General features: G+C 41.4%; 1 protein-coding gene across 2 annotated transcripts in view; it reads right to left on the reverse strand.

Annotated features, from left to right (window-relative positions):
* Window positions 1-24011, reverse strand: part of DNAI1 (dynein axonemal intermediate chain 1) — a 142330-nt gene that overhangs the window by 67913 nt on the left and 50406 nt on the right. For both annotated transcript variants that reach the window (XM_050328807.1, XM_050328805.1), the window contains one exon: window positions 7141-7388. In XM_050328807.1, the coding sequence (XP_050184764.1) occupies window positions 7141-7388 (248 nt within the window). The remainder of the gene's footprint in view (window positions 1-7140; window positions 7389-24011) is intronic.

The raw sequence follows: 24011 nt of genomic DNA on the forward strand, positions 1-24011 counted from the left end.
AGCTCAGTTATAAATAGCACTGGATAAGGCTGGCCCTCCTTTCAGTTTGTTTGCTTCCTGCTGGGATTCGGATGCTCTGCTTTGCACAGCGTTGCAACAGGAATCTGCTTGGTTATTCCTCTCACAGTGCTTCCCAGTGTATTTATTAGTCTGGCACATTAACAGCCAAGGAGAGACAAACCAGGTATTAGACTCTCACCTGTTTGTCCCATCAGGGGCCATCTTGCCATGTCAGACACAACATGCAGCTGAGCAATGGGGGCCAGAGGCCAACAAAGCTCAGGGGTATTTATTTGACAGCTGCAATTCACAGCTCTTGGTTTCAATTCTGATGGTGCTCATGGAGCAAAATTTCCAGTTTACAGACAAAATATGAAGTTTCCCGCTCCATGTGCAGGAAAAGCAGACACACATGGCAGGCAGGTTGGTGCCCAAACCCCCAGGTTATCTGATGGTGCTAAAACAGAGACAGCATCTGACAGAAGGTTCTCATGACCACAGGATCTACAGGCCTTGCAGCAGGATGGGGAAAGACAGTCCTGGGGCCTGCTGGGTGCTGAGAGTCCTGGACACTACATCAAAGATACAGCAGCTCCCCTTGGCCCCAGGGGTGGGAGTAGGGTGGGAGCCATCACCAGCCCCGACTCCCGTCTCATCTCACTATGTGTCAAAGTGACCTTGCCTGCATCACCCCTGCTCAGCTTGTCTCTAGCACTGCCATTATCACTTATCTTTACTCCATCCTCTTCAGGGCAGCGCTGTGGTGTCTCAGAGGCTGTATCAGAGCCATTAAGACCCATCAGTGTATTTATATATACTATAAAGCAGTAGAACAGGATTCAAAGATCCAAGCAACCAAATAAATGCATTACAACTCCTCTGCTATTTTAAATCTCAGGCTAGCATTTTCCAACATCCCAAGGCTTTCATGGTCTTTCAAATCTTACAAGTGAAGTTTTCTCCACGAACTAGCACCAGTGCAACTAAAGGGCATGGAAAATTTCTTGTATTTTGCTTGTGGACAACAGAAAAGAAATAAACAAAACTTAAAAAATAAAATAAACCTGAAACCCCAAAATAAGATGGTTTGGTTCTTAAGTAAAAGGAAGAGAAGGGAGAATAGCAACGCATTACAAGAGGAGAATCTACTCAGCAAGGAACAGTGAGAGCAGAAGGTAGAAAACAAATTCAGCATCTGCATGAAGTACAGAGAAAAATACAACATCCAAGCAGAAAGAGCTCATTTTCGGACAAACGTTAGATGACCTGTAAGGGATGCTTTGCAAGACAATTTCTAACCCACAAGAATCCACAGCCAAGGAACAATTTAAAAATAATCAGTAAGAGAAAATGAATCTCCAGAAGATACAGTTATATACCATCTCAAAAACACACCATCAGAGTTAAAGGATGAAGGATTTTATTCATTATTGTGAAAGACATTTGGACGCTTACCTTGCCTAAACTTAGAGTGGCTTGAAAAGTGTCCAAACTTTTTTGAACAAGGTAAAAGCATGCTGCAAAAGGCTTTAGCCAGCATTTCTGCCACAGGATTGCCTTGCAATTTCCACCACCTCCACCATGCCTAAATGAGCTCAAAGCTTCCCAGTGAATTTCTGGGACCATGCAGAGCCTTTTCACAAAACAGTAAAACTGAACTCAGTGGGAGACCGGATTTCCTCCAGCAGGGCTGTGTCTGTGTGTTTGTAGTGAGCTCTCCCACTGATGAGGGACAGAAAAGTGCTGATCTAAACCCTGAATTCTACCATAAGCATATGGCAGCTCTTCCCAAGGACAGCCCTTCCCGCCCAGTTCCCTCCAGGAGAGGCCGAGGATGCGACAGGTATGTGTTGGCTACTAAATGCCTCATGGTGCTTCAGCAAGGAATGTGGTGTCAGATCCTCAGCAAACTGGCACAACTCCTGCTCCTCCTGCTACTGGACGCAGAATTGAGCGTAGGGAATAGGGCTGCAGTTAAGGACTGCTCCAATAAGGAAGCCTCTGCCAGACTGGGATCTCCAGACCCCAGATGCATGCTGGCTGGACATGGCTGCTCTTTCCACTCCTCCGTATTTCTGTGCAAGCACAGAATGAGTTGAAATGACCTCTCTGGTGAGGATACAGTGGCCTCTTTTATTCCTGGAATGCCAGAAGTTAATTAGACTTTTGCCTCTGTTTGCACCAGGCCAGACATGCAAGGCAGGGTTGGTAGCATGAAAAATGTAGTAGAAAGTTGGAGCTGAAGAGAAAGGCTCCCTGTGCAAATATTGCACTGACCTACTATAAGAGACACACAGCTGTCTTGCATTACCGTAGAGATTTGGTGCTAAATGATCCTCACCATCAGGTTTATGTTCTATTTTCCCTTCAGGCTACATTCTCCCAGTTGCCAGCCCACATCCTGATGCTCCTCATCGCTATCTTGGGTCCAGTCTCCTTGATTTCAGGTCTCTGTTGCTTTCCTTTCTTCTCCAGATTTCTGTTTCTCCTCTAGAGTTATCCAGTAGCAGTATCCTCACAGACCTGAATGAGAATTTTTTCACTGAAGTACCACCAGCAAACACCTATTTTTTGCTTCTTAGTAGTGAAGACACCAGGAAGGATGTTGAGGCTGTTCTGAGACAGCTGATCTTTATTCTGACCTTGATAGCAACCTTCTGTCTTATATTTTTTTTTATTTCCTTTGCATCAAACAATTTGTTTGCCTGAAGCCAAAGGAACAAAATATTATGTGAAGCAGTAACATCTCAGAGGCAATGCAAGCTGCAAAATCTGTTTGTCTGACTGCAGATGACAGATTTAGGAGAATGCCCGTCATCAGAAATGAAACAATGTGCTGGTGTGACAGTGGATTATGAACAAAATGCTTTTTTTTCTCCTAAGTACAGCAAATATGATCATCTTCCCAGAAAGGGCTTTTCTGTGGAGCTGTGTGCAGCAGCATAGAGAAGGGTGGAGCCATGCTGACTTTAAAGGGATTTTCATCTACTCCATCAGCAAAACAAGACTTCAGTGAGTCCGAGGTGGCTTCATGAACTGCTAAAGTTCAATGTAGACTTATTTAAGGACTTAGACTGGAACACAGAAAGTAGAGATGGAGAAGGGATCACACAATTATAGGGCAAACTCCGTTGAGCAAGTTTCAGGTTTGTTTTACCTGGCTTACACTTGAGGTGGGACTTCTGAAAATTCTACTGGGAAACTATTCTGAAAGCTGACACTCCTTTTAGTTTCCTTTTGCAGTTTGCAGGCTACTACCATCCTGCCTTGTCCTTTTTGTTTAAACCCTGTGCATCACATCTAACCTGAGTGGCATTTGGTGAAGAATTAGCCAGCAGTGGCCAGCCTTTCTCTTCCCATGCATAAATATAAGGTAGAAAATAATTCTCTCAGGATGCCATCTGAAGCTCCATGGCACCAGCTCCTCAGGGAGGCCAGACCAGCTTCAGTAAATTACCAATGAACAAAGGTGCTTTTCTAACCAGTGATCTCTCCATAGCAATTTCAAACCACGCTGTGACTGCAGAGATTTGATTTAAGCACAGCTAAAAGAAATGTTCCCTTTGCAGATCCTAGGGTCAACACACTGCAGTGACAATTTAGTCAGTAACTCTGATGATAAGCAAGTAAAAAAAATAATTATTTCTAACCCTCTGTAGCAGTGTTGGTTCTGTACTAGTCCCAGCAGCAAGCAGAAATAATGTCCTTTGACTTGATGTGAAAGTGAACTGGAAGCACAGACTAAAAACAAATTTGTTAAAAAAGATGTGTTTTAGGAGGGAGACTGAACAACAGAAACATTGCCACAGCAGATAGTTTCAGTTATCAATCCATTTCTGACCTGCTCCAGCTTTCAAATGCTTCAAACCTAAAATGTACAAAGGTACAAGAAAAAGCACTCTTTTCAGCTGTAAATAAACCCTAATCATAACCTTTTTTAAAAAAGAAAGGAGAAAGTAAGAACAAATTCTAAAGCTAGAAAGGGGAGAGGCTCCACGCGGAGAGCCCCTTCTCCACAGGGTTTCACTTCTTTCCAGAGGACACTGCCCTTGTGGGCTCTGGGTGCCAGGGCCTAACCCAGTTGTTCCACTTTGGCACCCTCAATAACATCCACAGCCAAGCCCTGGGACGTGAGCCACTGGCACAGAAAAATATACTGACCAGGAACTTGCTTTATAGGCTTACTCAGAGATGATGGGAGTGTGAGGAATTTGCTGACTGTTTGAGCATTATGTTGATTAAAGTAGGGTTTAGTTTAACAGCACATAGGCTTTTCCCCAGCAGAACATGACAGTTTTGACACAATTTCATAGGAGGTGACTCTTTTTCAGATTACATTCAAAGACAGAGGCCTGAATTCATTGACTTGGAGACCATTTCTAGTTCTGTGCTGCTGTAAGACCTAAGGTTTGGTAGCATGATGCACACTGCACTGCAGGCATACACATTCACGTGCCTACGTATGTCTTTATTCCTTTCTGGATTTGGATACTCATCAATTAGTAGCAAGCCATTAGAAACATGTAATTTAAAACAAGCCAGAATTTTCCATTATTCACAATGCAGTAGCACTTAATACATAGAAGACAATTGCCAAATCCATAAGAAACCACTGTTATGCTCTTTAAAAATATAGGGAGCTATATTAGGCAGACAAACACTTTCTTAGGTAACAGAATTAGAAAATGCATGTTATTTTGCTGTTAATAATGGTCAATGTTACATCAGTTTTGTTTTATGCAAATGTATTGAGATATTATTAAGTCTCTGAAGATGAAGTGGCACAAGAAAAGAGCTGTCAGTCTGCTTTACTCACTTCCCATTTTGCTTCCATTGTGAAAGGGCTGTATTGTTTCTAAAGGAAGAAGCCAGGCAGTCCAGAGAACAAAAGCTAATTGTTTGGGAGAATTTTGTAACTTTTCTACTTTGTTCACTTTTTCTGCAAAAGGGAGGTCTAGGATCTAGACAAAGACCAGGTCTCGATTAGTTAGAATGTTGGTGAGGGAGAATAGTGGATCTATGAGCCAAATATGAGAAACAAGGCATCACTTTCTAGAATCATTCAATGCTGAATGAAGAAAAACAATCCAATGTCTCACCCTAACAGATAGTCTGTGTTGATTTTCTTCCCATTAAATGGAGCAAAAACCTTTTCTAAATATTTGGGCTGATGTTGACAAATGCTTACATCTTTCCAACAGAGGTATAAGCTCTCTGGATTGTTGTACAATCACCTAATTCCTAACTTTGCTCACCAGATTTTGTAGCAAGTAAAAAAATCTTAAAGTTTAGTAAAAATATTGGCACTTTAATCATAGAATCACAGAATGGTTTGGGTTGGAAGGGACCTTAAAGGCCATCTTGTTCCAAGCCCCTGCCATGCGCAGGAACGACTTCCACTAAGAAATTTTCTTATTGTAGAAGAAAACTCAGAATAATTATTCTTACCACTCGATCTGCGGAAATAAAAAAGCAGGAACTACAGCCTACTCATCGCTACACCTATCCCAAACCATGAGCTAGTTTCTGTCCTTTTCAGTGGTGTCTTCCTAGAGTGCCTGCTGATTTTTTTCACTTCTAAGCCACATTGCCGCCCAGGGGCACACACAAACCTACCTCTAAAAACCCCTTACAGACTGCTTCCACTTCTGAATGTACCTGCTTCTGGTCTGTAGGGATGAGGTTGCTAATAACAGCACGTAAGCTTACGCTCTCCTTCCCGATTCCATCTGGGGCACAAATGATGTGGGATTCTGGCATCTATAGTGTGCAGTAACAACTGTGACCTCCCATAGCAGGCTGCAGTAAGGCCATGAAAAACTGCACATAGGACTTACTATTTGGCCAGGCTTTTCTACTGTAAGCCTAAATGGCAGTGGGAGAAGCTTTCTCTGTATGGGAGGAGTTTCTCTGTGTGTGAGTGTGTGTGTGTGTATGTGTGCCTGACACACTGTACTACGATAACAGCCCATGGTTGGGGTACCATGTTAACCTGTAAGAAGAGCTATAATTATTTGCTCAAGGAGAAGCTCTGGACAGACAAGTAGGAAACATAAAATTCAGGCCTTCTCCGAAATGTTACATTTGCATAAACTTTCTGTTTATGGCAAGCACAGGTCTTGCTCTTGGCATATTCCACATTCATCTGCAGTCCTATCAGGTTCCCTTGATTTCTGGGACTTTTGTTGGAAGATGCAATAATAAGGAGCCATGGCTGGGAGACAATCCACACACAGCATGTGCCAAAGTACAAGGGACATGTGACTATATTAGCCAGCCTAAATCAGGTGGCAGCAATAATTACAGCTGCAACACCTGTAGCCCAGGCTGGCAAATCAGATACACACTCCAATAGGCTCATACAGACCATGTTGAAATAGGTGCTGCCACACTTCTACTGCTATAAATGAGATCAGAAGCACATATAACTTACAGTGCTTCAATCCGAGCTCAGATTACATCGTAGGCATAACTATAAAGTTAGCTGGATATAGCAGCATATTCACCCTGATCTTTCACAGTACCATCCATCTGGTGGCTCTATGTGACAGATGCCAGAGTGGCATTACTTCAAGAGCATTACCTGCACATCACAATCCTTAATTCACTAGAGTACTTCAGGATCAATTACAAGGTCAGCTACAAGGTAGTGTATCCTGAATCATACTGGCAGCCAGTTCCACAGGCAGCTGCCCCTGCATTTATTGTGTCCAACAGATCTCTCTTAGACCTCATGCACTTGTTTTACACACAGCTTATGACTTGCTGCCCTATGATTTTCTACTTCGAACATAAACAACATTGCATGCTGGTATACACAGAGGATATCAGGTCTTCTCCAAAAAGAAGTAATTTATAATAAAAAAAAAATTAAGGAGAAATAATTGTTTATATCAAACTTTTGCTCACATGCTTACTTTCTGTTGAGGACCAAGGACTCATGCAGTTGCTTTGCCTCCATAATTCCATTTTTTTGAAATATGCTCTGCGCATTTCAAAATTAATTTGAAAAAATAACTTAATAATCAATCAAAAATGCATGTATTAAAACTACAGCTTTCCCCATACAGCACTATTCCTGCTGTGCCCAAACTCAGCCCTATTTAAAGCCCACTTGTAGGAAAGGAAAAGCAGCCTTACCTGCCACACTGGCCCTGAGTGCTTTCCTGACTCAGCACTGCTCTTGTAGCTGGGCTGCGAGGTTTCCTTCCTCAGGTTGTAGATGGCCACATTGCCGTCATAGAAGCCCACTGCTATGAGGTGGGGGTGCTCACTGTTGAAGTCCAGGCACATGACGCCACTGGGGTTGTTGTAGATGTACTCTGGGAAGGAGGGGTTCTTCAGGGTGTAGAGCAGGACCATGCCATGGCCCTGCTTCATGAAGTCATCTAAACAAAGAGATGTTAAATCAGTTTCCAGCTATTGAAACATACAGTCTGACAGCATCCACCTATGCCTGAAACCCCTGAATGCAGAGTTATGTGGGAAGGACATCAGTCACAGGACCAAATGGTCACACTGGTGTGCCTTAATATGAACATACTTTACACCACAGATATGTCATTCCCACTAAGGATTCCACTAACACTGCAGACATACAGGCTGAACCAAGGATAGTGCCATTTCAGTTTCTGTATTGGCAATATTTGATATTTCAGCCTCCGTTGCTTTTCCAAAGAAAAGCATTTTATTAAAGTACCTATAAAGCATCATATCCATTGCCATTATTCTTAAGTGGAAAATGCACAAGTCACTACTGCTTTATTTTCTGTTTATGTCCAATATCTCCTTGCTTGGCACAGAAACTCCTTTTTGGCAAGACTTTCCATTCTCTTTTCTATTTACTTTCACCTTTCCTTTGCACTGCTAAAATTAGCTCTTCCTATTCTCAGTAGGACCATCTTTCTTTTATGTTTTTTTCTTATCATACCCTGACTGCCTCTGCAATTCTCGGGATTTTTCAGTGATGTAAAAAACAATTTCCAAATTCTCTGAAAGGGGAAGAAAAGCTGTCGATGTAGATAAGCTCTCCAGAAAAAAAGAAGAAACTTTCCTAATCTATGAAAACAATGCTGTCTCTGAGAGTATTCTAACCATCTAGTGCTTTTTATTACTGTCAATGCCTGCTGGCGCCCAGTATATGGGAAATAAATACTTCTTTCTGAGCTACAAGTACTCCCTATACATCCTATTTCCAGAACAGTCCTCTTCTTTTAAAAATGCTTCCTACGTCTCTTCACATTTTGTGCAATCTGCAGGATTAGGACTTGGTAAATGTGTACTCCAGAGATAACATTAACTTTATAGAACTCTCCTTAGCAGTAAGCTGATCCCAAATCAGCATGCTGATAGAGACTTTGTGAACCTCAAATTTATCAGGGCCATGTAGAGAACATTCCAAGAATCAGTAAAGAAACACATATCAACAAAACTGCTGCTTTGTATTGGACAGTGAAAATACTCTATTTTCACAGGTCTCTCCATGCTGGTAATAAATGAGGAAAATGGCTTTTTCATTGATCAGAAAGGTGAGATTCCAAAACTGGCATTACTTTAAACATATCTGAACCCAAATAACATTTTTAACATTTTTCTTGGATGAGGGGAAACTTATTCCTAGAATTCTAGCTAAAAAAGAAGTGAACATGTTTTCTCCATTAGAGATTTGCCCAGTTCTTTTAATTCACAGAATTGTCTTTTTTCTCAGCCAAGTAATGTCATTGAATTCTATTTAATCAAGGTCCATCCATGATAAAGATGAATCCATGCTCTCCTCAGGAGCAAAAACACTTAGGAAAGCTGTGGAAATGACCACCCGGAGTGACTTGGAGAAGAATGGACTGTGAAGTCAAATTGGCCTTTGAATCCAACCTGTTTCATTATCTTATTTCTCCTGGAGTGTGATGACCAGTCAGGTATATTTCCAGTAAGTCTGTGGGGCACATTAATTTTCTATTTGTTAGCACTGTGCTGAGGAGCCTTGGAGAGCTGTCCCCCACCTCCCTGTACAGACAGCAGAAGAGAAACCTCTTCAGAGGGTAATTCAGCCACCAAAGATCTGAAATGGTTTTGGAGGCTGTTCTCTCCCCAGTGATCTGGTAGGAACATAGGCCAGCCACATTCTTCAGTTGAGGTGACAGAGCAGGCCTTTATCAGATGAAATCAGCAGCTTCAGCGAGTCCACCTGGAGGGTAGCCTGGTAGGGGAAGAGCAAAGCCTTGGGACGAAGCTGTGGGAGAATGAAACACTTTGCAGACTACAACACCCAAATGCAGGTCTATGTGTGTCTGCATGTATGCTCAGCCCAAGCTCCTGCCACCATAGGTAGAAATCAATCAATTCACTTCACTGAGTGCAGAAAATTCACCTTAAAGGCGAGTAAATCTGCTGATTTACTCCCTATGCTCCACTGACTTTATTAACTACTACTGACTTGGTAAACCCACCTTAATACAGGAGCTGCACCCTACTCATTATGCTATTATTATGTTATGAGATATTGTGATGTGGGCTAGAGCACAGATGTGTGAACACACATAAGTCTGAATAATACGATTGCTAAAGTAGAGCCTATTCCTCATGAAAGGCAATGCGATGAGAATAACCCATGATTAACACCAAAACAAGATGCATAAGCCCCAGTAAAACCTTCTGGAATATAAATCCATGTTAATGAAGGGTGTGTTATCACCCAGAATACTAAATGGTGACATACACATCATACATGTTCTTTAATAAATAAATAAAAATGGCTTATTTCATTAGTGATATTCAGTGTTCCAGAAGGGCAGGTACAGCACATACTCACAGCAGCACATCTGTGGTTTTCTGTAAAAACTAGCACTGCACTGTGCCCCAAAATCCTGTGTAGTTAGTCTCTTGGCATGCAGGTAGCTCTGTGATTCAATGTTAGAAGACCACAGAGCACACTGTCAAGCAAAGGGTGCAGACCCAAGAGCTGAAAATGGTGATTCCACTGCTCGAAGTGAAAGCAGCAGCTTCAGAGGCAGCTGCTCTGCACCACATGGATGCACCAGCATGTACTGAGATGCCCCATGTAGATCCTCAAAGTGCAAACTGCCTTTTTTTTTCTGAGGTACAAGGGCTGGAGATATTAGAGATATCAGGCAGTTTTTCTGATAATCACTGCCAGCAGGGCTTGTTCTTTACAGGAGCAGCACAGCAAGAAGAGGAGAGTGTACAAGCTCCTGCTGTAATGAGTTGCATGTCATGAGGATCCTCAGTGTTCCCCTGAGCAGAGGATAAATTTCAGACACTGACATGTAACAAGTGTACGTGAGAAGACAAGTTTTACTAGTGAAAAATGCAGATAGTGTGATTCTGGTCTCAACATGGAAAACTGAGACTGTAAGTATCTCATGCAAACAGAAATAGGTTTCAAACCAACTATTTACACTGTCTAAAACATTCCTCCACATTTGCATTTAAAGCTGGACACATTCACTCCAAACCTTTCTCAGAAAAATTCTGATTTAGTGGTAGGAAAGTACCCCAGAATATCACTGTGATATCACCAAATAGTTCATGTAAAACAAAAACTCTAAAAAGCATCTAAATCTTTTGTTCTGATGCTTACTGAGTGTCTGTTATAACAGATTTCCCATTTATATTATTCCTTTGAATTAGAATTTAAAAGAATCAGCAAATGTTCAATATCATATCAAAGCATTTTGTTTGCTGGAGAGATTTATTTTTTTTTTAAATTTTAATTACATCTTTCCCACTTGGTTCACCAACAAAGCCATGAGAAATACGTGGTTTTCCTTGATTTCTTTCAAAATGCTTAGTGGCTGAACCGGTATGGTCAACACATCAGTATCCTCAATTTAGAAAGTACAATGCTTAGGATAAATCCTGCATTCACATAACAAATCTCAGTGTAGGGATCCTCCATGATCATGAGTAGGTATTTTTACTACACAAGAAGCCAGTGCTCCAGTTTCTTGCATGATGAACTGGCAAATTACCTTCTCTTTGGAGGATTTAAAGCCCAAAACACTGCAGCCTTATATCTTAGATCCTGTGATACATGGCTTTCTATAAATCAAGTCTGCCAGCTGTCTCACTGATATGGCTTGGAACAAGATATCATCATGCTGAAAAAAAAAAAGAGAGGGGAAAAAAAAGGAAAAAAAAAAAGGAAAGAAAAATCCCACCACCACCAAAAAACAAGATGGAAAGGTACATTTGTGAACGGCTATTTTTTCTGAGCACCACAGCTACACAAGCACACTTACTCTCTTTTCCCAGATATGCTCACGTTTTGATGAGCTGGCTGGCTGGGGCTCTATCCTTTAGGCTTGGATTTCTTAGAAGCCAAGGGATGGTGCTGGTTGTGCTCTACATTTGTTAGACAATCTCCTCTGGGGAGGAGAGATTAGTTTCAAAGACAAAAAAATTTTATAGCCTCAGCTACTTATTTGTCTTTCAGATATTTAGAGGAGAAAAAAGACCAGCAAACTTCTCCAAGCAAATTATAGGTCTACGAAACCCAGAGCGCAATCTAAGAATATTCCTGTACCTCCATCTCCATGTCATAGACAGATGACTTAGCAAGTCACAAATTTGTGACCTTTCAATATTTTATTTTTTTTCTGTCAGCAAGCAAACCCTGTGCACAGGGCACTGAGCACAGGCTAATCTAACCCGCTGTGAGACAAGCTGGGTGAGCTTGCACTGCTCTAGCAAGACTCTCCTACATTATTTAAATAGCTCTGCCAACTCCACACTTTGCTGCAGTTGCAGAATTGGTGTGCTGCAAGAAAGGAAACAGCTGGCACTTTGAGCTTAACTGTATGACAATAGTTCCAAAAAATCAGGAAAGAACAAATCTTTCCAAGCACTCAGAGAGTTTGGGTATGTGCTGAATGTGGTTTCAAAGGCTCTTGAGGAGTAAAGTAATAACTGGAAGTTTTATAGCACTTCAGAGTGCTCTAAGCCCATATACGCAGCACTTCTTTTCACAGAATGAGAAAAGGCAGTGGAGGGGACTGCCAAAGACACCACAGCAAGCTAGAATAACAGGGAACAGAGCTGGGACTTCACAGCTCAAGAGGACTCCATCCCAGGATTCCTGAGAAATTTAAACCAGGATCACTGGTGCTCATTCTGTTCCTATTCCCTAAAATGCCCAGAAGTTCTCAAGTATCCTGCTGTGTTGATATATCCCAGATTACTACGGATCTGGCTGTAAAACCATGCTGCGGGCAGGGAGAAGACTCACACTGAACTTTCAAAACAGTCCCTTCCCAGAAAAGAAAATGTTTTGAGAATTCCCTGCTTCATAGCTCAAGGCCAGAAGGCCTGGCCTCCTCTATTTCACAGCTCAAAAATGTTACTGGCATATCCTGTTTTGAGCCTGATAACTTGGTTTTGGCAAGTACATGCATATTTCATTTGAAGATCTCAAAAGACAGAGAAGCCACTGTTTCACTTTGCAGTTTGTTTTCAACATCTGATCAATCTGAGTGATTTAGAAACTGCACATAATTCCTTGTTTGACTCACTTGGCTTTTCACTGCTAATTCTTACTATGCCTACCTTGACTGAATAAAGGCCTTCTTTCATATCTGGTGCTTCTCTTCATTAAGATACTTTAAAACTGAATGCTAGTCACCTTTCAACATACTTTCAACACCCTGAACTCAGAAATCCCATTTATTTTCACCAGCACTGCATAGAGAGGGCTGCTCAGCAAAAAGCCAGAAACCAATATGAGCTTTGCAACACCAGCCAAAGGCACTGCCTTTCTATCCACAAAGAGAAAGGCACTTATTAACAATGTGGAGAAGAGTAGAGTATCAAGAAACTTTCCAGAGATTTGTGGAGAACATCACATGACTAGGACTTGTGCTAGGGACAGACAAAATTCATTTCCAGTCCAAATTTCAACAGGATGTTGTCCTCTCTCCACTTTTAGGACATCCTTTCCAACTGTTTAATCAACTTGAGACTCTTTCTGAACTACCTGTAGTTTTTCTGTATGTTTAGAAAAATGTTGGCTCTGGAACCAAACATAGTATTCCAGTATCAGTTTCACTAATGCTTAAATCACATCTCTACTGCTACTCAGGATTCCCTGTTTGCACACCAGAATCTTGTTCAGCCTCCTTGCCAAGATATCACACTGGGACCTCAAATTTCTTACTTGTTCAAAGAAGTGAGAGGTTTATCTCTTTTTTCTTTTTTTCTTTTTTTTCTTTTTTTTTTAGAGATGCCACCTTTCAAAACACAGCACTCTTCCTTGTCTAGAGACGTATAATGTTATATTTGGCTGCATTAAAATGCATTTGGTTTGAATAATTCCAGCTTACCACAAGATTAATCACTCTGTACGACAGCTCTGTTCCCAGCATGATTTACAACTTCACCTGCCTTTTCATCAGTCACACATTTCATCTGCTGTGAGTTTATATTCCCACCCAGAGGACCAACAAAAACAATGCCTAGCTCCAGGGCCACTACATACCCCAACAGCACCCCCTCTGAGACACTGTTTCAAATGATAATTCTGAAAGCATTTATTTTCTTACATTTGTCAGTGGAAGTTGAACCACCCCCGTCAAGACCACCTGCACTGGCCTGAACTCCGAGAGCACAGGCACTTCCTACCCCAAGGAAATATGTACCATCCAGTTAGCAGTGTTGATACTGCAAGATCTGCAAAGGCTGAGCAAGTCCACCAGTGCAGAGGAGGCAAATCATAGATCATGTTGGCTTATGCTGATTCAGATGCTTGAATGCCAAATTTAACATTCTGTTTGACACCTTTTACCAGCTGCTTGACTAATTCCTGCTACTCCTGATCCAGTTAATATTTTTAGCTGGGACTTCTAGGAAGCACAGAATTTGCAGTTATAGCAGAGGTACAAAACTAGAATTTCTAAGTCTTTTGGACTTTTTAGAGAAGACAAAATTGACAGATGGCAAGGCAAGCTGTAACTTACACATGTCCTGAGGCTGTGTCACAGTCCTAATAACTACTATGGGCTCCACACATGTCAGAAGCAAGACCCACACCTCAGAAGCACAGATGGATAGATATAAACAGCCTTTAAGGAAACGAGCTGTCAGGTATGTTTGCATCTTACTCTAAATTACAGTCTGGCAAAGTAATACAAGAGAAACCACAGTCAACTAAGGGCAACAAAAGTTAGTATTTAGGAAACATCTGGAACCATGTGCTGTTTGTCAGTGCCTGTAAGAGCAGAGGCTTAGAAGCAAAGAAGAACAGGGGAAAACAGAATGGAAATATGTAGCACCTCCCTGAAAAGAGTAGGAGGATCTGGTTTTCAGATCAGCTCTCCCTTGGTTCACATGAAGATGAGCAGGTCAGCACTACAAAAAGAGTTTGCAATGCTCCAGGTAAACCCAGAGTTTTCTCATTCTGATCATACAGGGTTTTGCATTATGAGAATAGCATGCACTAGAATGATTTTTTAATTTTTCTTCTTTAAATAAGATATTCATAAGGGCATCGTTTTACAATGTAAATAGTAATGGTGTGACTGCCTGCATGTTATGAATGCAAACTTCAGGTCATGAGAGGGGATTCTACCCCTCTGTTCTGGTGAGACCCCACCTGCAGCACTGTGTCAAGCTCTGGAGTCCTCAGCACACGAAGGACATCAACCCACTGGAATAAGTCCAGAGGAGGCCACAAAGATAATCAGAAGGATGGAGCACCTCTCCTACAAGGAAAGGCTGAGAGAGTTGGGATTGTTCAACCTGGAGAAGTGCAGGCTCCAGGACGACCTAATTGTGGCCTTCCAGTACCTTAAGGGAGCCTACAAGGAAGAAGAGGAGAGGCTTTTTACAAGCGTGTGCAGTGACAGGACAAGCAGGAATGGATTCAAACTGAAAGAGTGTAGGTTGAGATAAGATATTAAGAAGAAATTCTTTACTGTAGGGGTTGCCCAAAGAAGTTGTGGATGACCTATCCCTGGAAGTGCTCAAGGCCAGGTTGGATGGGGCTCTGAGCACCCTGTTCTAGTGGAGGGTATTCCTATCCTTAGTAGGGATGTTGGACCAAGACAATCTTGGTCTCTTCCAACCCAAACCATTCTATGATTTGTTTTGTATGATAAAGGCACAAGACAAGCAATAGGGAGATTTGTATTCCAGATCCTGCTGTGTCAAGACCAGCCACTGTGGTCTCCATCTTTTCTTCTCCATATTTCTCACTCTTCCATATTTCATATCCTCTTCTGAGGATACACATCACAGATGTGAGTTATAAAAGTTCTGTATATCAGTAATGTCAAAAGCAACACTCTTTGTTGTTTTCGGGAATGCATTTGTTTTGACCCTCAGCTAGGCAGACTAACAATCTCATACAACTCGCTTCTACAGCTCCCCCGAAACCAGGGAGCAAAGGACACTCCCAGCTCAAACACCCAGTAGGAAGCACTCTTGTCCCTGCAGAGTACTCTGGTGATGGGAAGCTGGACAAGTGCTAATCCTCCCATTACACGCAGGGCAGCAGTTGGCACAATCAGCCGAACTTCTGTCCCTGCCTTTCTCGTTTTCATTGACGTAAGCTCCAATTTTGGTATAATAGCTGTGCTTCCTCTATCCCTCTTCTAACAAACTGGAATACTTGAGAGTATTTACAAGGAACTAAACATTTAAGAGTGCCATCAAGTGGCCAAGTGTGGGCTTCCACCTGGCACGCATCGTTTAGCAATGTCCTGGATCATGCCACAAATGGACAGCAACAAATTGCTGCCCTTGGATAATCACACCAGCCTGCAAACAAGCCAAGTTGCCAACATCTCGGTATTCCTGAGCAATGAGGGGGATGCACAGTGCAGAAGATGCTTATGTATTCTGAAAGTGAAGGACAGGAAAGTTTATGAATATGCTGTGGCCTCTTGGAAGCAGACAGATGATGCTTGATGAGATGGACATGTACAGCTCAGACCATGGAGGAGACAATGAGAAATGATACAGCAGCTTTGAGAACATTTTTGAAGACATTTGGCAGAAGAACCAGATTTGATAGAGGAGCAAGGAAGAAGCAAAGTCACACATCCAGGCCCGCCTGAAGTTAATTTTCACAAGCATACACCATGAAAATTAAGAGTGGCCTGTTACTAGGGAATGGAACTGTTCCAAACTGTTCCAAAAGCTCGCATAAAGCATCAAGTATCTATGCAAACTGTGGGCCAAATTTTGGCTTACCCTTAGATGTGATGGATAAAAGATGAAAAAGAAAGAAAATAATCACAGAATCACAGGATAGCTGAGAATGGATGGTACCTGTGGAGAACATCTATTCCAATCGCTCCTGCTTAAAGCAAACTCAGTCAGAGCATGATGCCCAGGAGTGTGCTGTCAGGTTTTTAATATCTCCAAGGCCATGGCTCCACAGCTGCTCTAGGCTGTGGAAATACTGTTCCATTGCTCAACCACCCTTACTGTAAAGAAGTTCTGTCTTATGTTTAAAGGAACCTTTATCTGTCTCAGCTCACGTCCATTGTCTTTTGCTTTTCACTTGATACCACTGAGGAGAGTCTGTCTCTGCTTTTGTCATTCCCCTCCATCAGGTATTTATCCACAAAAGAAGAAATTTCCCTTTTCTATAGTGACAGGTTCCCAGCTCTGATAAGCCAATCACTCTGTAAACCAAATCAGCCAACACATGGATTTGCTATGGGAGTTAAAGGGCAGTTTATCTCTCCATTATCTCCTGTCTCCACCAGGCAGGCTGCTGTTGGGCAGTCAGTCTTCCCTTCAGCATCTCTGCAGCAGAGGAAGAAGCCTGGGAGTGCATAGCATCTAGAAAGGATGTTCTGCACCAGAGCATCAATCTCCTATCACTTGTGAACCAAGGTGGGGATCAATATCAGCATCTTGAGTGCTGGTTTCTCTTTTAAGAACTCACCCAACGAAAGAAGAGCTGATACAACTGTCGCTCTATGAAGATCTCTTATGCAGTGGTGCAAAACACTTCATCAGGCACCATTTGATGGGAGGAGTTGGAGAATGCCAATGAATCCTAGCCAGCTTTCTCATGCCTGGAGGAATCTGGTAAGAATACCTCAGGACAGAATGAGTTTGCAATAGCTCTTTGAGCAATACCTTCTGCCTTTCTCTTACTGCAGGTGAGCCTTTTCCCAACAGCAGTCATTTGCCAAATTTCACCAGTGTTCGAAATCCAGTACGATAATATTGAAAAATTCAGGATGTCTAGGTAATCCAGTCCTACAAACAGAGTGAGCCTCAAGTTCTTCACACAGGAAGGCTGTATTCTCCTCATCTTATAGCCAGGAAAACAGAAGTGTAAAGGGTCAAACAACTCAAAGCTACTTAACTGATTCACCACCTTGATCCCTCACTAATACAGAGTTAAGCATCCCTGAATACGTTTTTCCTACCTTCCCTAGCTGACTTCATCTCATAGTATCCTAAAACTCCCTTTTATCCTCTCTCCCATATAATACAGCAAAGTGATATCCATAAGAACAAAACATGCAAAATAATTAAAAAAAAAACAAACCAAAACAACAAAAACTCACAAAATGTGCAGTTTTTCTTACTGTTCTGATGTTAAAATTTTCAGAAGTCTGCAAATTTAATCTGCACTTATATTTCAATGGTCAGAATTTTCCAAATATTCCTGCTAGAATCTTAACCTGAAGTGATCTATATGACTCAGTGGAGGTTTGCATCCAGATATTTCTGGGTATATTCTGCAGTTTGGCAGCCTAGCAAATATTACCAAGCATGAAGTGGAGAATTGAAAACCATGACTGAGTTCCCTAAGCAGGGATCAGCAGAGGAAAATGTTACGCTGTAGAATACATGGGTTTGCTTTGCAGCATCAAGAAACCAAAGGTAAGCTAAGAATATTCTTAATGTCTCACAAGTTTCAACTAATGAAAACATTAAATTAGATAGATTTCCCTCAGGTTTTTACTAATGCATTCTGTTGAAAAATGATTCTCACTCATCTCCAGAACAAAAGATAGAAAAGTCTTTGAAGAAAAAGTCTTTAATGGGGCCTTTTACAATTTCTTTGTACCATTCTGCCCTAGGAATAATGACAAGCTATCTAACTTCAGGAGCTCACAAAGTAACTTACATATTGCTAGAATTAATGATGGAATGTGTTCAATGCAGATTTGTAAATTCTAAGGCCAAAGGAGATAGTTGTGATGAATAAATCCTTTATTTGTTCCTATGCTTAATTACTTCCACCATTAAAAATTCAATTTATTTCCAGCTTTCTAAAATCTCTGATTTCTACTTCCAGTTGCTAGATTATGTCCCAGATGAAAAAGTAAGATGAAAGGGTTTTGTTCTATAAGATATCTCCTTCCTTTCCCTTCAAGTAACTAATGGACAGTAATCAAATCAGTATTTAATCTTCCCCTTAATAAGGCAAACTGAACTGTTGAAGAATTTCACTGTAAGGTAATGTTTTCAAACGTAAGTTATATTGCGGCTCATCCCTGAAAGTTTTTCAATTTTAATATCCATTTTGAAGACTGAACTATTAATAGCTGCATACAGCATTTCAGTGAAGCATCATACACAGAAGCAGAACCTTCTCCCTCCTGCTACCCTCTAAGAGCTGAATGCATCCAGCATCCCATGCCAGACCTCCTTAGACACCTTTCTGCAACTGCTCTTCCAGATTTAGCTGCAAGTTTTCTTTCTTAGAGTGTATCAAGACAGGAGAATATTTTCAAGTCCAGTCTGCCACAAAGCAATCCAACCATGGGTGGCTGCTAAAAATGCTGATTTCTCTTTCCCTCTGCCAATTTTTCTTCCCTCCTCTGTGTTCTTACCCTAGTGATCAAGTGCTTGTTGACGTGGCTGAAAAAACCAATCACTTTAAATGACATTGCCATCTTAGGGTACTGATGGTGACATCACATGAATAAAACTATATAACTAGCAATTCCTAAAATAAGCCTAAGGAGGAACAGGCCTCTAAAGGCACCAGTGACCCAGCTCTCTGACTGGATGCCAGTTAGCAAGGACAGCTGAGTTAGGTAGCTTCCTGCTCTTTGCATGGGATGCTTGGGAAAAGCCAGGGATTCTCCAGAACAGAATCATGGTGTGGTGGCACAAGTCTGGAGAAGCAGCACTCCAGGCTGAATGACCTATTTGAAAAAAATTCCTCTGGAGTCACTGGCCCTCTATGGGAATTGCTGGAATAGAGCCTTCTACTTCTAGGCCTGTTCTACAGGACATGAAATGAACACTGATTTGGGTATTTGTTGTATTCTGTGAGTCCCTTCACCTGTTTTATTCATCATTAAGGGGGAAAGCAGCACTGCCTGACCTCTTCTGGGAAAATACAGACTCTCAAGGCAGAAAAGAACTTGGACATGACAGCAAAGAAGACCATGTAAGTAACCAAAGCAGGCAGGCAGAGATCCTGCCCACTCTGCAATCCCAGGTCACCTTGGAGGAGCTGTCACATCCTTTGGCTCTGAAGTCAGTCTAAACAACAAATAGTTAACTGCAGGATGGAAGGGAAGGGCAACTAGAAATTACCTCTTCTGGGAGAAGTGCAATACAGGTTACCTAGCCCATAGGTAGTTCTACCTTCACCCATCCTGCAAGCTATGTTTGGCCCAGAGGAGGGTATGATCTTCTCGTGTGTTTCCTTATACTTTGTAATAGCTAGATGCCACAGCTCGAGCAGGAAGGGCTTCAAATGAACAGTAGACAGCTGACCTCTGGTGTTGGGAACAGGGATACTGATAGAAGACAGCAAGGAAGGCAAGCTCCTGTGCTCCAGAGCACTGCTTCACAGTCTCTGCAGCTCTCCAGTAAGATTCATTCACTAGCATCGCTTCAGACAAACAAATCAAAACGGCTGATGAACGAAAGTAACATGTAGCAACAGGCTACAGTGTTTGGCAGGAGTGTTACTGTTTTCATTTCTGTAATTTCATATCAGTTCTTTCTCCACAAAGCATCTAATCAACTGATGCTGTACAGCAGAAAATTAATGGTTTCCTTCAGAGAGCTGCCTCATGGTGCCAGAGACTATGATGGGATTGTTTGTAAATACTTGATTAGAAAAAGCAAGTAAAACTGGTACAAACACATGCAAGAATTAGTACTGTGCCACTATCCAATAGGGATCTTTACGGTACAGAGGGGACGCCAGCCGACATTAACACATGTGGTACCACACCAAATGCCTTCACCGGTGACTCTGCTCTTACAAAGTCTGCATTCCCAGAGATCCAATCTGTAGACATCTGATTGACAGGACCTATCGCAGTTTCCAGGGGATACACGGGGTATTCTCTTCTGCTCCATCTTTACAAAGTACACAAAAAGGAGAATGATGGAGCATCCTCAGAGTCTTTGTGCAAGCCCTTGACCCTCTCTTTGCCAGTTAAAACAGGGGACATCACTAAGAGCAGGAAAGAGCTCTGCTTCCTTGATACTCAGTGTCCTTCAGAAATGTCCCAACAAGGACCAAAACACATGACTGGTCATTAACCCATGGATGGTCCTCTGTGGATATTTTCATGCAATAGAGCCCTATTTTGAAAAGGTGTTCCCTTGCAAGAGTCTCTCTCCAAAGAGAGGGACATCAGTAGGGTATAACCTATGATGAGCTTCAAGGTCCTCTGCATGCACATCCACACAAGAAACTAAAACATCCCTTCAGCACCATCACAGGAAAGGAGACTTTTCTCCAGGAAGAATGTGCCCTTACTTGCCCACCTGACTGAAGTGGGAAATCCCTCATCTGTTTTCCAGCTCAAGTTCTGTCCCTTTACTTGCGAATTTCAGTTTTGCAGATTTAACAAACCCTCTGGTAAAGGGTACCAGGTGCACTTGTGCAGGATTTCTCCAGCAAGTGAGTCTGACAATGCTGAGACAAACTGCTTAAGGGCAGATAAAAGCCCCATCCTCTTGGGCTTTAAGACACTGGTGTTAAAACTGCCACACATTTTTCAGGAGCCTCTAGGTAGAATTAAGTATCTCCTGATACAGAGAATTAGAGGCCCACTCCAGCATGACTTTATACAATTCTTTAAATTTGTACCTGTTGTATGAAACCAAACCTGCAACAGCCAAACATTAAAATTAAACCCATGTGCTAATTAAAAGTTTCTTTCAACAAACACGGAAAAACATTATGTTGTAATGCAGAAGGCAGACATCATCAAATACCTTCCCAATGAAAACAGTGGACTGATTCTAAACTTGTTTATGTGAACAGAAATTAGATATAACTTCACAGGTAGACACCCTAGTAAATCTGAGCATGAAATCAGAATACAGCCTGGCAACATTTTAATTGCCAGATGATCTGTCCTACCCAACACTGAAAATACCAGTAAGATGTGGTAATCACCCCTATTGGCAGAAAGCTTTCATTGCCCAGTTATCTCAGTCATTACATGTGGTTTCCAGAATTCCTGACATGTAGCTGTTTGCCCAAACTGACAACAATTTATTTTTCCACTTCATCTGGAAGTCACATTCTGCCCTTTCTCTTAACTAATTCTGCAGTTATGTGAATAAATGTGCTAAGTAAAAGACAAAATGCATGATTAATTGTGCAAATAGCATCCAGTGAGGCTTGGAAAAAGCTGATGATTCAAGAAATCGTAGAATTCAAATTGGGAAAATAATAGCTGTAAAAATGTGAATCAGCTGGTGGTCAGCAAAGAACACAATGCCAACTGGCTGTCATGTGTAAATTAATTGAGATTTCCTTTTGGTGGCATCTACCTTGAAAGTCCAATTGAATTAATTTATACACTGTAGCACAACTCAAGAAACAAAATTACAGTCTTAGTATTCAGGTTGGGACTACATGCTGTCAGCTGTAATACCATATGCAAGAAATGATAAGAATTTGTTTCAAAGAGGAAAAGGAAATCGCAATTTTCAGAGCATGCTGTGAAGTCTGGAAGGATTAGAGGCTGTCAGTGATCCTGCAGTACAAGAGGCATATAAGAAGCCAAGTTTTGATGTCTTTTAAGTATGGGAGGTCCCACTGGGGCTTGGGGTTTGGTTGAAAATTTTGAAAACCCTTTTGCAAATCTGAAAATGTATTCCAAAGTTGCCTTTGCAAAACTTAATTCATTTTTCTCAGTGGGAATGCAAATTTGGAGAATTACATTAAAAATCATAAATAGCTCAGCCACAGCAGCAATTTAATCTAATTACAAACTAAATAAAGTGCTTTAAAGGAAGCAAATGAACATCAAGGAGCATCAAACTAGCAAAGCTGGAGCAGACCTGTGACTTACCAGGAATTTCCTATTATATTCCAGGGATCAGGGAGGACCTGCAAGCTGGTCTCTCGAGATACATGAAATGCAAAAGTTGCAAGTCATAAGATTTGTATAAACACAAACACACTGGGGTTTTTTTCTAAGTCCATTTATTTGGGAACCACTGCCTATACCTTCATGAGGTGACGCTGCTCAGAGAGTTGAGCAAGGCAACCTACTAGAGCCACAACAGGGCTGCCAGTTTCCTGAAACCAGGAGTGCTGCCAGAGCAGGAAAGGAGTTTTTTTAAGCCTCAGTTTTATTATTTAAACACAAGATCTTCTTCTCTGTTTCGGAACAAAACACTGCTAGCCCTCATGGCAATAAATGAAGGTTTTAAAACACTAGAAAGAAAGTACAGAGAGTAAATAAAAAGAAGTCAAGTCTTTTAATTTGTAATAATCTGATGATGCCTTGCAGTCTTTGAATGGTCAGACTTGGCAACACCACACCATACTCAGGGTAAAATTTCCTAACTGCTAAATGAAATTTAACTATTACCTGAAATACAAACTCCCAACGCTTGTAAGTATTACCGACTTAGAGTTCTTGTTTTCTCAACTTCCATACACCAAAAAACTCTCTGCTGAAGTCATCATAAATCCTTCTGTTGCATCCAAAACAATTTTAAATATATTACTTTTATCATAGACAAAAATTATTTATTTCATCACTCCCTATGTCCTTAAATTCTGTCCCACAGACTGCTTTAGTAATCTAGCTTATTTTGCTTTAAGGGCACCTGCCAAAAGAAACAACTATTAGTTAATATACATGTTAAGTGGCTAGATTCAAATATAGAGATATTTTGCCTATAGTGATTCATAACAAAAATTATTTACATACATGGTCTTGCTTTTAAGGGTGGATGTGGAATGCAGTGTAACAGGGGGCAGATCCTGTAATAGAGACAAGTTACAGAGAGGAAATTTTGTATGTTTTATGATACGTGTTCTTATTGAAAGTTTTCTGTACTATAACATGACTCTGGGGTTTAACTGACAGTGATGCTGCTCATGATGATTCTTATAGCAGTGCTGTACAACTTAGGTTCTCTATATATATACTTCTACAGTGCCCAGTACTACTAAGTTAAGAAAGAAGGCAAATTAGATGGAAGTTGAGTTAATACCTAGCCCATCTAGACAGTGTGGTACTGACACTGCTAGTAATGTCCATATAGAAGGTGTGATAACAAGCTCTGCAAACCTCACATATGGTGATTTATCTTTTTCCAACTAAGTTAGAGGAGACAGATAATTTCATCTCAGTGCACAGATACAAAAGTTTTGTAGCAATATAAGGTAATCTAACCCAAACAAGGTGATTGGAGTGGCAGAGTGGCATGTTTGAGGGTACGTTAGCATTAGATCTGAAAGACATAAAAATTTATTTCAAGCTGGTTTACCCATACATCTCAGCCACATGGCATCATGCTCATTAAAAATTCCTGCAGCAACTTCCACATTGCAAGACAGACACTACAATGTGGGTTTTTTTCTGTAGCAACCCCCTCAACTCACAAAACCACAGAATCACAGAATGGGTCAAGTTGGAAGGCACCACAGTGGTTCATCTGGTCCAACCTCCCTGCTCAAGCAGGGTCATCCTAGAGCACGTGGCACAGGATTGCAGCCAATTGTTCTTGGGTATCTCCTGTGAGAGAGACTCCACACCACTTGGTCACCTTCTCAGGAAAGCAGCTCTTCCTCATGTTCAGGTGGA

This window comes from Myiozetetes cayanensis, unplaced genomic scaffold, assembly GCF_022539395.1.
Source record: "Myiozetetes cayanensis isolate MyiCay16 unplaced genomic scaffold, myiCay2020 scf4, whole genome shotgun sequence".
NCBI classification, from domain to species: domain Eukaryota; kingdom Metazoa; phylum Chordata; class Aves; order Passeriformes; family Tyrannidae; genus Myiozetetes; species Myiozetetes cayanensis.